This window comes from Monodon monoceros, unplaced genomic scaffold, assembly GCF_005190385.1.
Source record: "Monodon monoceros isolate NGI ecotype Baffin Bay Population unplaced genomic scaffold, NGI_Narwhal_1 Super_Scaffold_4, whole genome shotgun sequence".
NCBI lineage: Eukaryota > Metazoa > Chordata > Mammalia > Artiodactyla > Monodontidae > Monodon > Monodon monoceros.
In genome coordinates, this window is record NW_021703781.1 from 1344023 (window position 1) to 1357833 (window position 13811).

A 13811-nucleotide genomic window follows, 5' to 3' on the forward strand; every position below is an offset into this window, starting at 1 on the left:
CCCACCCCTATAAAAACGGACAACCCCAGACCCTGGTGCCACTCTCGCCTTCTGAGATGGCGCACGCTGTCTGTGGAGTGTGTGTCTCTAAATAAATCCACTTCTTACCTACCTATCACTTTGTCTCTTGCTGAATTCTTTCTGCGGTGAGACATCAAGACCCTGAGAAGGGAAGTGTGATCTCAGCTGGAAGCCTGTGGGTTTTGGCCGGGTTGGAGTTCCAGCCGCGTGGGTTCAGGTCCCAGTCTGAGGTGCGTGGTTTCACCCGGGCTGCTGCGATGCCCGTCCGTCCTGGTCAGAGACCTTGTGGTGAGTGCAGGCAGCAGACCCTGAGAGCAGCCCCGCTGTGCCCTCTCCTGGCGGCGCCCCTGCTGTAAGGTGTTCTCCTGTCTTTTGCAGAAATGGGAGCAGATCGAGGGCAATTCCAAGCTGCGGCACGTGGGCAGCAACCTGTGTCTGGACAGCCGCGGGGCGCAGAACGGCGGCCTGAGCGTGGAGGTGTGCGGCCCCGCGCTGTCCCAGCAGTGGAAGTTCTCGCTCAACCTGCAGCAGTAGAGCGAGCCGCCCGCGTCCTCCCGCGCCGTCGGGCCCGACGACGAGCCCGACCGAGCCCGACGTTATTGATTCTGTTTCTTAAACTTTCGGAGAAACTATATACCTCAGTATTCCATCATGGTCTGAAGGTCGGAGGACCTCGGCGCGGGGCGGGCGGCACCGGGGCGGCGAGGAGGGGGGAGCTGGCCCACCCCGACCCCGGGCCCCGCCGCCTCTCCCCGCCCCGCACCACGCGGATGGATGCGGGAGCCCCACGCCTGCGGGCGGCCGGACTGGGAGGGAAGGGGCGGCGGCCGCAGCACAGCGAGCGGAGCTCTCCACCTCCACTCGGATCCGCGGATAGCACGTCCAGTTTCCATCCGGGTCACGGTCACGGTCACATCACGGCGTTCGCCCTGCCCCGCCCTCCCAGCTGTCTTCCCGGTGCAGACCCCCTTCCACGTGGCGTACCTGCTCTCTTTGGATATGAACTTTGCTGTGGTGGGACACTGCACACAGACATGTATGAAGAAAGAATGTACGGTCAGTTCCTATGGTTTGTGTAGGTCACCCTCATCCTGTAAGTTGTCCACAAAGCAGATCACAGCATCAGGAGGAGGGGCTGAGCCCTTCAGCGCCCGAGGGAGGAAGCGCCTCCTTTGCCCCCGGAGCCTTATAAGTGGGTAGGTCCTGCTGTGGCCGCCACCCCGGGAGGCTAGCCCTGCCCCGAGGCCCGGACCCCGGCGGCATCTCGGTTTGGCTTCAGCTGGGAGTCGTGTCATGCTCTGTGTCGGAATCCACTTTTCGTGCCCTTGGTGTCTGTAAACCCTGATTGGGTTACTTAATTTGACAGATTATTGCTTTGGGTCTTTGTAAATTAGATTTCTTTTCTCTAAGGATAAAATGAGTAAACAAGAATCTGCCGGCTCCCAGTGACGGTGGGAAGCTGTCCCAGGCAGCATTGGGCTCATGGTGAGGACCCTGGTGTGCTGGCACCACTGTGAAGGTCACCTGGGCCCAGTCCTGCCTGCCTCAGGGGCTTTGGGTCAAGAGTTAGGAAAAGTGAAAACCAAACAGCACCCGCTCAATGACGCTGACGACTCGGGGCACAAAACGGGAGCTTTGTGGCTTAGGAGGCGCAGGTCCGCATAAACCACAAGACGGTCGTGAACTAAAAGTAAAGCAGGAAGAGTGGCCCGGGCACGGCCCTGACACCCAGGCGTGTCCCCGCAGAGCCCTCCTTGCCTCCGAGGTGCACACACGCATGGGTAGCCCAACCGCAGACCCCACGGGGCGCCCCGGTCACTCTCGTGGCCACTGCCCTCCTGCCTTCCTGCGCCCCCCTCACCCAGCACTTCGTCACACAGATGCCCAGTGTCCAAGAGGCGTCACACGGGCACTCCTTCAGGCCCCTCCGGGAGGGCCTGGGAGGTCACAGAGAAGTGACCCCAGAAAGTTCTGCCAGGTTGGCACTTGGCCAGGTGCAGCTCTCTCCTGCCTGTTTCTTCTAGGAAAGGGGACGTTGGTCTTTCTTCCTCCACTGCAGAAGCCCCCCATGTGTTTGCTTTATGACGGTGGGCTTGGGCCTGGAGGCATGGCTGGGTGACTTTGTTCTGCGTCTTTTTGCCCCCTGCCGAGCAACCAGGTGTATCTTCGGTGGACCGGGAAGCCGTAGCTGGATTAACTCGGCACAGCTGTATCTTCAGAGGCTGATCGTGGCCACCAGTAGGCTGTTAGGGGGAGTCCTGGGTACCTGTGCAAGGCTGCTGAACACAGGTGGGGCAGGAAGCAGCCACCCGGACCCTGGGTTCCGTTGTCAGGCGACTTCTACTGTTAGGAAAAAAATCCCATGGACGGAAAACAAATTTGGCTTTAAAGTAACACAAATTTTAATCAGGTTCTTGACAAATTCTTTGCCCACACACCTCCACCCCACCCAGAAGTCTTACCAACCTTTGTACCATTGAGATGCGTCCCCCCGGGGCCCTTGGGCGGCAGCTCCACCATCCCTGAGGTGGTATGGTTGGCGGCCTTGGCAGGTGTGGGCATTGTGAGCTGAGGTGGGCTGGGAGGGCGCCCTTGGGTGAGCTATGTTTACATGACACAGTGTGCCAAAGTGACTTACTGTGGCTGCGTTACTTTTTAGTCATCGGGACTGTCCCCCTCTCCCACTCTTGTTTTTACAAGTAAAGATCCTTTCCTAAAAGCCCTTGGAGCAAAGCGTGGCGAAGTTAGTTGTCTTCTCTGTGCTGGTCTTTCTTATGTCTTCATAAAAGCTAAAATGATGGTATCTGTGATATGTTTTGCAAATTCAAAATATAGTTTGGTAATTTTTTTTCCAGTTGATTTTTAAAAAGAACTGCTGTACAGAGCTTGTACTTCGTCCATTTTATAGATGGAAACCATCCTTGAAAATTGTTTAACTTAAATAAAGAGGAGATACTTTATAGATACGCTCTGCGGGCGGCTGCAGTCACTCTTGGTCTTTATAGGATGGACTTGACTGGTGTCTGGGGGCTGTGATTATGGTCTCTCTTGGGAGAGGGGTGCTGCTCGATTACCATGTCTTATCACACTTTTAAAATGCGCTCACCTTTTACTGCCGCACCTTTTGATGTTTATTCTTTTTTTTTTTTTTTTTTTTTTGTGCGGTACGCGGCCCCTCACTGTTGTGGCCTCTCCCGTTGCGGAGCACAGGCTCCGGATGCACAGGTTCAGCGGCCATGGCTCATGGGCCCAGCCGCTCCGCGGCACGTGGGATCTTCCCGGACCGGGGCACGAACCCGCGTCCCCTGCATCGGCAGGCGGACTCGCCACCGGGGAAGCCCCGGATGTTTATTCTTATTTGGAATAATAGCCGTTATCATCTGTGGAGTGTTTATGATGTGCCAGGCCCCACTCCAGGCACTTAAATACATCCTCATTGCCTTCTCACAGTAACCTGGGAGATAGCATTACGGGCTGCATTTTACAGTTGGCTGGGGAAGCTGGTGCTTAAAGCTGCTGGCCTGCTCAGCGTCACAGGCTAACCTGCCCAAGGTCACGCCACTCCTAAGTACTCCCCTGGCCAGCCCCAGGCGCTGAGAGCCAAAGCCTGCCCTCCAAACCAGGGCAGGAGAGAGGCTGAAGGGCCAATATCATCACAGCTTTTAGAGTATTTTAAATGCTTATTCTATTTACCAGTTACCAGGGCTCTCCAGTTCCATTCCAGGCGAACTTGAGTCCTTGCCCCTCTTCCTGGGCCTTTAAAACTACCTTCCTTTGGACAACCCCACAGGTGTGTCAAGGAAACACAATACTGACCAATTCTTTAGCAATTTGGGTTGCAACTGGGGAGGCTGAAAAGATGGCCCCGATGAGTGTTTTGAACCTTCTGGAGGCCCTGTTTCTGCATCCTCTTTCTCCATTATTTGAGACAACCAAAATTTGCTCCGCTGCCATCTGAGAAACAGGAAGAGCTCTTAACGTAATTGTGCAGGACCCATCAGAGGCCTTTAGGAACTGTGTGTGTGTGTGTGTGTGTGTGTGTGTGTGTGTGTGTGTTTACCGCTTTGACAACAGGAATTTTCTGAGAAACTCTCTATGTTGCCCTGATGCCCTGGAGACCTAAGAGCAGGGGGAACGTGTTAAATGCCAGAAGAAGAGGATGAGCAGAGTGTCTGGCAGGCTCAGGGTGGGGCGTTTGGAGACAGGATTGGGTCAGTCTGGCCAGAGGTGGAGTCCCGCGTGCTGAGAAAAGACTTTGGGCCGATTCTGGGGGGAGGGGAGCTATATGAGCCTTGGACTAGAGCAGGGAGTATCAGGTTTGCAAAAATATTTAGAGTAAGGGACTTCCCTGGTGGTCCAGTGGGTAAGACCCCGCACTCCCAGTGCAGGGGGCCTGAGTTCGATCCTTGGTCAGGGAACCAGATCCGGCATGCATGCCGCAACTAAGAAGCCCGCGTGCCGCAACTAAAGATCCCATGCGCCACAACTAAGACCCAGCGTGGCCGAAATAAATAAGTATTTTAAAATATATATTTAGAGTAAAATACTTAACCCACCTCGGCTCTTTGATTCTGCAGTATATTTCACGTTTTAAAAAATATTCAGCCAGAAAAATAAGATGTTTGCACGCCCTCTTCTGTCCACGGACTTACCTGAAAGAAAAAAGAAAATTTTCTTCCTAGATGTTCTTACATATTCCTGAGCAACTTACTAATGATACAATATATATGTATTTGATTTTATGTATTACGTGTGCCTGCACATGATAAACATGTTTCCAAAAGCCCTTGCATCTGTGGGGTCCCAAAGAAGTAATGAGAAGCATTCCCCCAGCAGTTCCTGCCTGAGCACCTGCGGGGCCTGGCCCTGGGTGCTGGGCAGGGGCTGCGGAAAAGACCGTCATGGTCCCCGCCACAGGTTACACCCCCAGGGGAGTCCGACTTGGAACCACATCTTGAACACAGGAAGATAGACTGAGTCACAGCAAGGTGCTGGCCTCCTGAAGGTCATGGAAGGAATCCTCGGGGTTGACGGGGGGGCAGGGGGGGTGTTGAGGGGCGGCGGTTTGGTTCACCGTCGAGGGCCAAGATGTGAGAACTCAAGAGTGGCCGGCGCAGGCTCACTGAAGAACTTCCAGACATTAACTGCCCACGGTGCTCTTGAAGTTGTGAAGAATTCTCTGCTGAAGCACTTTCAGTGAAGGGTGTCAGAAATCCAACTGAACGTAGTCTAAATGGAGACATTTATTATCGCATAGGACAGCAAGGCCCAAGGTGACAGGGTTCTGGATTGGTTCTGGGACGTGACTTCATTGTGAGCAACTACCCTCGTCTGCCCGACCGTGCCTTCCCCCGTCCGTCCCAGACGCGGGAAAACCCTCTGCGAGAAGGAAGCGTTTCCTGCTGCCCTGTGCGTCTTTCTCCTTCTTTCCTGCCCTCCCGCCAGCGCAGACGCCCCTTTCCCAGTGATCACCCCCCTACCCCCGCACAGAACCTCTCGGGCCCCACTGCCCAGAACCCGGCGCCCAGGTGCCCGGGCAGGGGGCAGCAGTCCCCTCCCAGCGCCACCGCCCTGTGTCATGGGGTGGGGTCTGCCGGCGGGGAGGACAGGGCGGGGCAGCCGCTAGGGCGGGCGCAGCACCTGCCGCATTTGTCGTCCCTGAAAGACGGCTGTACGGCCGAACGGCTGGGGCGGCCACGTGGTCACAGGCTCCTGCGTCCTCGGTGGAAGGCGGCTTCACCCTGGTCCGCTGGCGCCTGCTGGCCACGTGGGGCCTCTTCGTTTTCAGGTGAGTGAGATGTATGGCTTGGGGTCGCAAAGACAAATGATGCCGAGACGGTTATCAAAATATGTTTATGTGTTTCTGAATGCGTTAAATAACGAGGCCTCACGTCTGATTGCTGCCATAATTTCAAAGTAGTAATGCGCGTAAGCAGTAGTTTGAAAAATCTAGTTTACGTGATGTGAAGATACCTGTGATGTGTGTGTGTGTGACCAAGCTTCCAGTTCATTGGCTACGTACGTTCAGTTGAAGGCAAAACAAAATAAAGCTTCTGGAAAACTCTAAGAATCTCGGAGTAGATGACACCTGTCACCCACAGCTGTGCTCTGGGACCAGCTCTGCGCCTCGGCGGCCGCCTCTTCTCCCTGCAGGACAGAAGGAGGTGGGGCAGCGCGAAGCAGGGGAGAACCGCAGGGCCTTCGGGAGCTGCACAGGGCCCGAGCTGACCTTGACCCCGGGCCTGGCTCCAGCCTTCTTTCTGAGGGCCAAGTGGGACAAGCCTGTTGCCCAGGTTACCCACAGTGAGACTGTCCTCCTCCTGGTCCAGCGGGAGGGCAAGGAGCCCGGGCAGGACGCCGTGGGGCGGGGCGGGCTGGCGCCCGGGAAAGCTAGGGAGCGGGCGGGGCGGGGCGGGGCGGCGGGGGAGGGAGGCTTGGGGCGCGCGGCGAGCGCCGAGGGGCCCTCAGCGCCGTTCTTGCCTCCCAGCCCCCGGGTCAGCACAGGAAAGTCACTTCACCGGGTCTGAGAGGGGGGCACGGTCACGGTGAGATGCGGCCCGTGAGATGTGAGATCCCTGGCGGGGCGGGCCTCACGGCGGGCGGGCGGTGGGCGCGTGCGGTCGTACAGGGAGGGCCCTGCACAGGGGTCCCGGGGGAGGCTTGTTACAGGTGCTGAGTTGCCCGCGACATGTCACTGCCTGGCTGGGGGGCGTGGCGACTGCTGTCGCGTCGCCCCCGAGCGGCCGCAGAAGAGGAGGCGGGAGGCACGGGCCCGACGGGGAGGCTGAGTCCCGGCCGGGGAAGGAGAGACCCCGACGAGGGCCGAGCGAGGCGGGGAAGAGGCGCGTCAAGCCAGGCCCGGCTGCTGCCGAGTGAGCGTGGGCGCAGGGACATCGAGTGGGCTCGTCACCAGGGCCGACGACCAGCGGGCAGCGGGTGACGGCGCGTGGGGTGGGCGGACAGAGGCCGCGCACGCAGTCAGGCTGGGGTCTGCGGGCCAGGCCGGCGGCCCTGGGGGTTTGCAGAAGACGGGAGGGAGGGAGGATGGACCCCACTGCCCTCCAGCCCCTCCGACAGGACGGCTGCCGGGACTCAGGGCGGCTAAGCGCCCCTGGGTTTCCAGGGCTCCCCTCCCCGTGGCCACGCGCCACCGACCACAGCGAGAACGTGGCCCACGTGTCTCCCATCGGGGACAACAGGGGCCTGAAGGGCTGGGGGAGGGGGAGGGGGGACACAGCTGCCGAGTGACGACACAAAACCACTGGGCCAGCTTTTCGGAAGTAGAAAGTGTATGGAGGCTCGTTAGGGACTAAATTGTGTCCTCTCCAAAATCCATATGTTGAAGTTAGGACCTCAACATCCTAACCCCCAGGACCTCAGAATGTGACTCTATTTGGAGACAGTCTTTAAAGACGGGAGTTAAAATGAGGCCATCAGGGTGGCCCTAATCCAGTATGACTGGTGTCCTTATAAGAAGAGATTAGGACGCAGACAAGCACAGAGGAAGGACCAACAGGAGGACACGGGGAGAAGACAGTCGTCTAATAGCCAAGGAGGGAGGGCTTGGAAGGGACCAACCTGCCAACCCTTTGATCTCCGACTTTTAGCCTCCAGAATCATGAGAAGATAAATTTCTGTTGACTAAGCCACCCAGCCTGTGGTACTTTGGTTTGGCAACCCTAACAAACTAATGCCAACGTTGGTACCAGGAAGTGAGGTGCTACTGTAACAAATACCTAAGAAGTATGGAAGGGGCTTTCGAACTAATAGTGGGCAGAAATGGAAGAGTTTCGAGGAGCGTGTTAGATAAAGCCTGGGTCGCCTTGAAGAGACTGTGGGTGTGAAAGGTGATCCAGAGAGAAGAGGGGGCCTACAGAGACCGCCTCCCTTGTCTTGGAGGAGCACACACACCATCACAGACAGGATACAAACATAAACGCTGAAGGTGCCCCCGGTGAGGTCTCAGAAGGAAATGAGGAACAAGAGACGGGAAGGGGAAGGGAACCTGGAGGAAGGCGCTCCCTGTCAGAGCGGCAGAGATCTCAGCTGCATCACGTGTTCTAGTGTTTTGTGGAAGCAGAACCGGCAGGTGACCAGCGTGGATGCACAGCTGAGGAGGTTTCTTTTTCTTTTTTTCATTTTATTTATTTTTGGCTGTGTTGGGTCTTCGTTGCTGCGCGCGGGGTTTCTCTAGTTGTGGCGAGCGGGGTCTACTCTTTGTTGCGGTGTGTGGGCTTCTCATTGCGGTGGCTTCTCTTGTTGCGGAGCACAGGCTCTAGGCATGTGGGCTTCAGTAGTTGTGGCTCACAGGCTCAGTATTTGTGGCTTGCGGGCTCTAGAGCACAGGCTCAGTAGTTGTGGTGCACGGGCTTAGTTGCTCCACAGCATGTGGGATCTTCCCAGCCTAGGGCTTGAACTAGTGTCCCCTGCATTGGCAGGTGGATTCTTAACCACTGCACCACCAGGGAAGTCCCTCTGAGGAGGTTTCCAAGCAAAGTGTTGAAGGTGCAGCCTATTTTCTCCTTGATGCCTATAGCAAAATTCAAGAGGAAAGAGATAAATTGAAGAGGGAACCAGAACGTGTAGATTTGGAAAATTCCCAACCAATCCACACTATAAAAAATGAGAAAAGCTTGTGCTCTGGAGAGAGCACTTAGAGTGGTGCTGGGCAGTGTTTGCTAAGAAGCTTATGGACATGTGCCTGATGGATCCAATCAGCCATCCCAGCAGAAGCCAGGGTAGAGGGGAGCTTCTCCAGGGGAGATCTGCGGAAGACCCTCTTGTTTGGTGGCTTAGGCCCACCAGACCCAAGGTTTCTGAGAGTTTTATATCAGCAGAAATGCCACCAGCTTGGACTGAAGGAGACTGAGACAGGATGAGATGAAGGAAAGGCTGTCCAGGATTCTGTAGGACAGGACCATAGCACCAGCCCGGCAAACATGCCTCATCCTCCAGGCAGAGGGAAGAATGACCCTGAAGAGTGGTTTAAGGTTGCCTGTCACACGGCCCAGGGCACCGCGGTGGGGCAGGGCTGAGTTCTCTATTTCACTCCAGGGCTGAAGGGTCACGGCTGCCACCCTGGTGGACCCAGAAAGAAGAGCATGGAGCCAAAGAGGATTATTTTCTTTTAATTAAGAAGAGTTGGCTTAAAGTATTGTATTAGTTTCAGGTGTACAACATAGGGATTCGATATTTTTATAGATTACACTTCATTTAAAGTTATTATAAAATAATGGCTATGTTTCCCTGTGCTGTACAATATTTCCTGGTGGCTTATTTATTTTATACATAGTAGTTTGTATCTTTTAATCGCCTCCCCCTATCTTGCCCCATCTTCCTGCCCTCTCTCCACTGGTAACCACTAGTTTGTTCTCTATATCTGTGGGTCTGTTTCTGTTTTGTGATATTCATTTTTTAAATTTTTTTAGATTCTACATATAAGTGATAGCATACAGTATTTGCCTTTGTCTGACTTATTTCAATAAACATGATACCCTCTAGGTCCATCCATGTTGTTGTAAATGGCAAAATTTTATTCTTTCTTTTAAGGCTGAGTAGTATTCTACACACACACACACACACACACACACACACACACACACACACACATACACCACACATACATATATATACCACATTTTATGTATCCATTCATCTGTTCATGGACACTTAGCTTGGTTCCATATCTTGGTAATTTTAAATAATTCTGCTATGAACCTTGGGTGCTTGTATCTTTTCAAATTACTGTTTTCATCTTTTTTCAGATATATACCCAGGAATGGGATTGCTAGATTATATGGTAGTTCTATTTTTAGTGTTTTGCAGAACCTCCATACTGTTCTCCACAGTGGCTGCATCAATTTACATTCCCCCCAAGAGTGTACTAGGGTTCCCTTTTCTCTGCATCCTTGCCAACATGTGTTATTTTTTAACTTTTTGACAATAGCCATTCTGACAAGTATGAGGTGATATCTCATGGTGGTTTTGATTTGCAGTTCTCTGATAATTAGTGATGTTGAGCATCTTTTCATGTGCCTGTCGGCCATCTGTATATCTTTTCTGGAAAAATGTCTATTCAGGTCTTCTGCCCATTTGTTTAATCAGGTTGTTTGTTTTTCTGATACTGAGTTGTATGAGCTGTTTATGTATTTTGGATATTAACCCCTTATCATATCATTTGCAAATATTTTCTCCCATTCAGTAGGTTGTCTTTTCATTTTGTCCATGGTCTCCTTTGCTGGGCAAAAGCTTTTAAGTTTAATTAGGTCACATTTATTTATTTTGGCTTTTGTTTCCTTTGCCTGAGGAGACAGATCCTTAAAAATATTGCTACAGTATCTCTCAAAGAGTGTTCTGCTTATGTTTTCTTCTAGGAGTTTTATGGTTTCCAGTCTTACATTTAGGTCTTTAACCCATTTTGAGGGTTTTTTGGTTTTGTTTTGTATATGGTGTGAGAAAAATGTTCTAATTTCATTCTTTTAGATGTAGCTGTCCAGTTTTCCCAGCACCACTTACTGAAGAGACAGACTGTCTTTCCTCCATTATATAGTCTTGCCTCCTTTGTCATAGATTAATTGACCATAGGCGCATGGGTTTATTTCTGGGCTTTCTATCCTGTTCCACTGATCTCTATTTCTGTTTTTGTGCCAGTACCATACTGTCTTGATTACTGTAGCTTTGTAGTATAGTCTGAAGTCAGGGAGCCTGATTTCTCCAGCTCTGCTTTTCTTTCTCAAGATTGCTTTGGCTATTCAGGGTCTTTAAGTTTCCATATAAATTTTAGGATTATTTATTCTAGTTCTGTGAAAAATGTCAGAGGTACTTTGATAGGGACGGCATTAAATCTGTAGATTACTTTGGGTAGTATGGACATTTTAACCATATTAATTATTTCAATCTATGGACATGGGATATTTTTCCATTTCTTTGTATCATTCAGTTTCCTTCATCAATATCTTATAGTTTTTAGAGTATAGATCTTTCACCTCCTTGGTTAAGTTTATTCCTAGGTATTTTATTATTTTTGCTGCAATTGTAAATCGGATTGTTTTCTTGAATTCTCTTTCTGATAGCTCATTATAATGTATAGGAAAGCAACAGATTTCTGTATATTAATCTTGTGTCCTGCAACTTTACTAAATTCACTTATTAGCTCAAAAATTTTTTTGGTGAAGGCTTTAGGGTTTTCTCTATATAGTATCATATCATTTGCAAATAGGGACAGTTTTACTTCTTCCCTTCCAATCTGGATACATTTTATTTATTTTTCTGGTCTCATTGCTATGGCTAGGACTTCCAATACTATGTTCAAGAAAAGTGGTGAGAGTGGGCATCCTTTTCTTGTTCCTGATTTTAGAGAAAAGGCTTTCAGCTTTTCACTGTTGAGTATGATGTTAGCTGTGGGTTTTTTTGTATTTTTGTTTTGCGGTACGCGGGCCTCTCACTGTTGTGGCCTCTCCCGTTGCGGAGCACAGGCTCCGGACGCGCAGGCTCAGCGGCCATGGCTCACAGTCCTAGCCACTCTGCGGCATGTGGGATCTTCCCGGACCGGGGCACGAACCTGTGTCCCCTGCATCGGCAGGCAGACTCTCAACCACTGCGCCACCAGGAAGCCCTAGCTGTGGGTTTTTAATAGAGGACTTTTATTATGTTGAGATTTGTTCCCTCTATACCAGCTTTGATGAGAATTTTTATCATGAATGGATGTTCAATTTTGTCAAATGTTTTTTCTGCGTCTATTGAGATAATCATGTGATTTTTATCCTTGCTTTTTTTATTGTGGTGTATCACATTGATTGATTTGAGGATATTGAACCATCCTTGCATCTCTGGAATAAATCCCACTTGATCATGGTGTATGATCCCTTTTATATATTGGTGAATTTGTTTGCTAATATTTTGTTGAGAATTTTTGCATCTATATTCACCAAAGATATTGACCTGCAATCTTCTTTCTTTGCAGTATCAAAGAGGATTATTCTTAAACCTTAAAATCTAATGGAATTTGCCCTGGTAGGTTTCAGACTTCCTTTGGACTGTCACCCCTTTCTTCCTTCCAATTTCCCCCTTTTGGAATGTGAATGTCTATCCTATGCCTGCCCCACCACTCTACTTTGTTATAGCAGTTCTGACTGGCTAATACACTGTTGCCCTCATGAATCCCCAAAGCCACATGCACAGCTCAGCTTGGCCTCCTGCCAGCTCCAAACCAGATGTCCATAGGGTGCACACATCTGCAGGGACAGCCCTCAGCACTGGACAGGGCCTCTAAGCTCATAGCCCATGATGAGCTCCAAGAGTGCAGGTTCAATCCCTGATTGGGGAACTAAGATCCTGCAAGCCAGTATCCTTAGGGTCAGAGGCCTTTGAGTGACAGAACTTATCATAATGATAAAGTAGACAATAAAATGAATAAGGGTTGCAGAAAGCATTCAAATATAGACAGTGAGAGCTCCTTGGGGGAAAAGAACGGCTTGATCAGAGCAGGGACCAGAGAATCCAGTTCCCTGTGGCTCCTGGGCTCAAGCCTGAGGCTGACGGCTCATTCCTGGACTCTGGGAGAAGGTCTGTGTGTATCTCCGACACCTCTAACCAGCCCTGCTGGATCGGGGACTTAGGTGATAAATAAACTAACATAGACAGGCCCACTTCCATCACCTCCCTCAAAGGGGGAGGAAGTAGAACTGAGAAATGTATTTAAAGAAAGTACATTAGTGCAAGTTCTTCTTTTGGTCTATGCTGATAGCTCAATGGGTTTTTTTTGGTATCAACTCCTTAAGGAAGCATATGGACTTCAGGCCAGTTCTTTAGGGGAAGCAGTGAGGATCCGATTGGGACACGGGTCCTCTTTCCGGGTGGCTGCTCTCACAAGCCCTGCAGCCAGAGCTCACCACGTGTCCCTCTGTCCCTGTAATAAACGGGCCTTTACCCCGTGCTCTCAGCTGCAAAGAGCACGTGCGGAAGGGGAGGAGATGCATTCCTGAGGCCCTGGGCATGTTGGCCGAGCCGACCTCTCACTCCAAGAAACACCCACCGTGTCCTTGCCTTCCTGGGACAGCAGGGCTCCTGAGAGGGCCGGTGGCTCCCACCCAGGGAGGGCCGGAAGCAGAGCTGCCAAAGTGATAAGTGCTCTCGTCTGTCAAGTCTCTTTTCATGACGATAGTTTTGGGGAAAGAGCTACTCAGACCATCAGCTTGAGTCCCACATGCCGGACCTGAATTTTATTAGCTGCATCTCTCTCTCTCACTCAATGAAAACTCAGACTTTCCCTCCCAACACAGTCTTTCACTGATGCATCCTTTTATTTTAGCCAAGTCACCCCAAGAGACAGAGGATCCAGACTGTGAGGGATGTCTCCAATAGTTAGAAGCCCGCTGTGGCAGCGAGGGCCTCCAGCATGCCCGTGGTCACACCACTGCAGGAGGACCAGATGGCCAGGTCCGTGTCTGCATTCCAGTGGCCAGCGTCTAAAGCCAGCTCTTACACGGAGAGGTTGCCTGGGTGATGGGATTTTAAAAGATCGCGTCACCTCAAACTATCATTACCTGTCAATCTGTCACACCACCAGCAGTATTATCATTAAAATCAGTTGTCCCTCAATGGATATGAGTCTTATCGAAGGGAGGACCACGGTGCTTTTTAACTTGACCATCAACTACTCAGAGACTGAACTCCCCTGACAACCAGATGACAGCCTCACAGGCAGCGAGAGTGGGCAGACACCGGCAGGGGAGCCAGAACCCCTGTTCAATCACAAGATGGGGCAATGGGGGTCCTGACAGATGCCGCCT

General features: G+C 51.6%; 1 protein-coding gene across 4 annotated transcripts in view; it reads left to right on the top strand.

Moving 5' to 3' along the window:
• Nucleotides 1–3120, top strand: part of GALNT2 (polypeptide N-acetylgalactosaminyltransferase 2) — a 175208-nt gene extending 172088 nt beyond the window's left edge. For 2 of the 4 annotated variants that reach the window (XM_029245307.1, XM_029245306.1), the window contains one exon: nt 400–3119. In XM_029245307.1, coding sequence (XP_029101140.1) covers nt 400–555 — 156 coding nt within the window. In that variant the 3' untranslated portion in view covers nt 556–3119. Of the gene's footprint in view, nt 1–399 lie in introns of all 4 variants that reach the window. The other 2 variants (XM_029245304.1, XM_029245305.1) reach the window with 2 other exon arrangements.
• Nucleotides 3121–13811: the final 10691 nt, after the last annotated feature.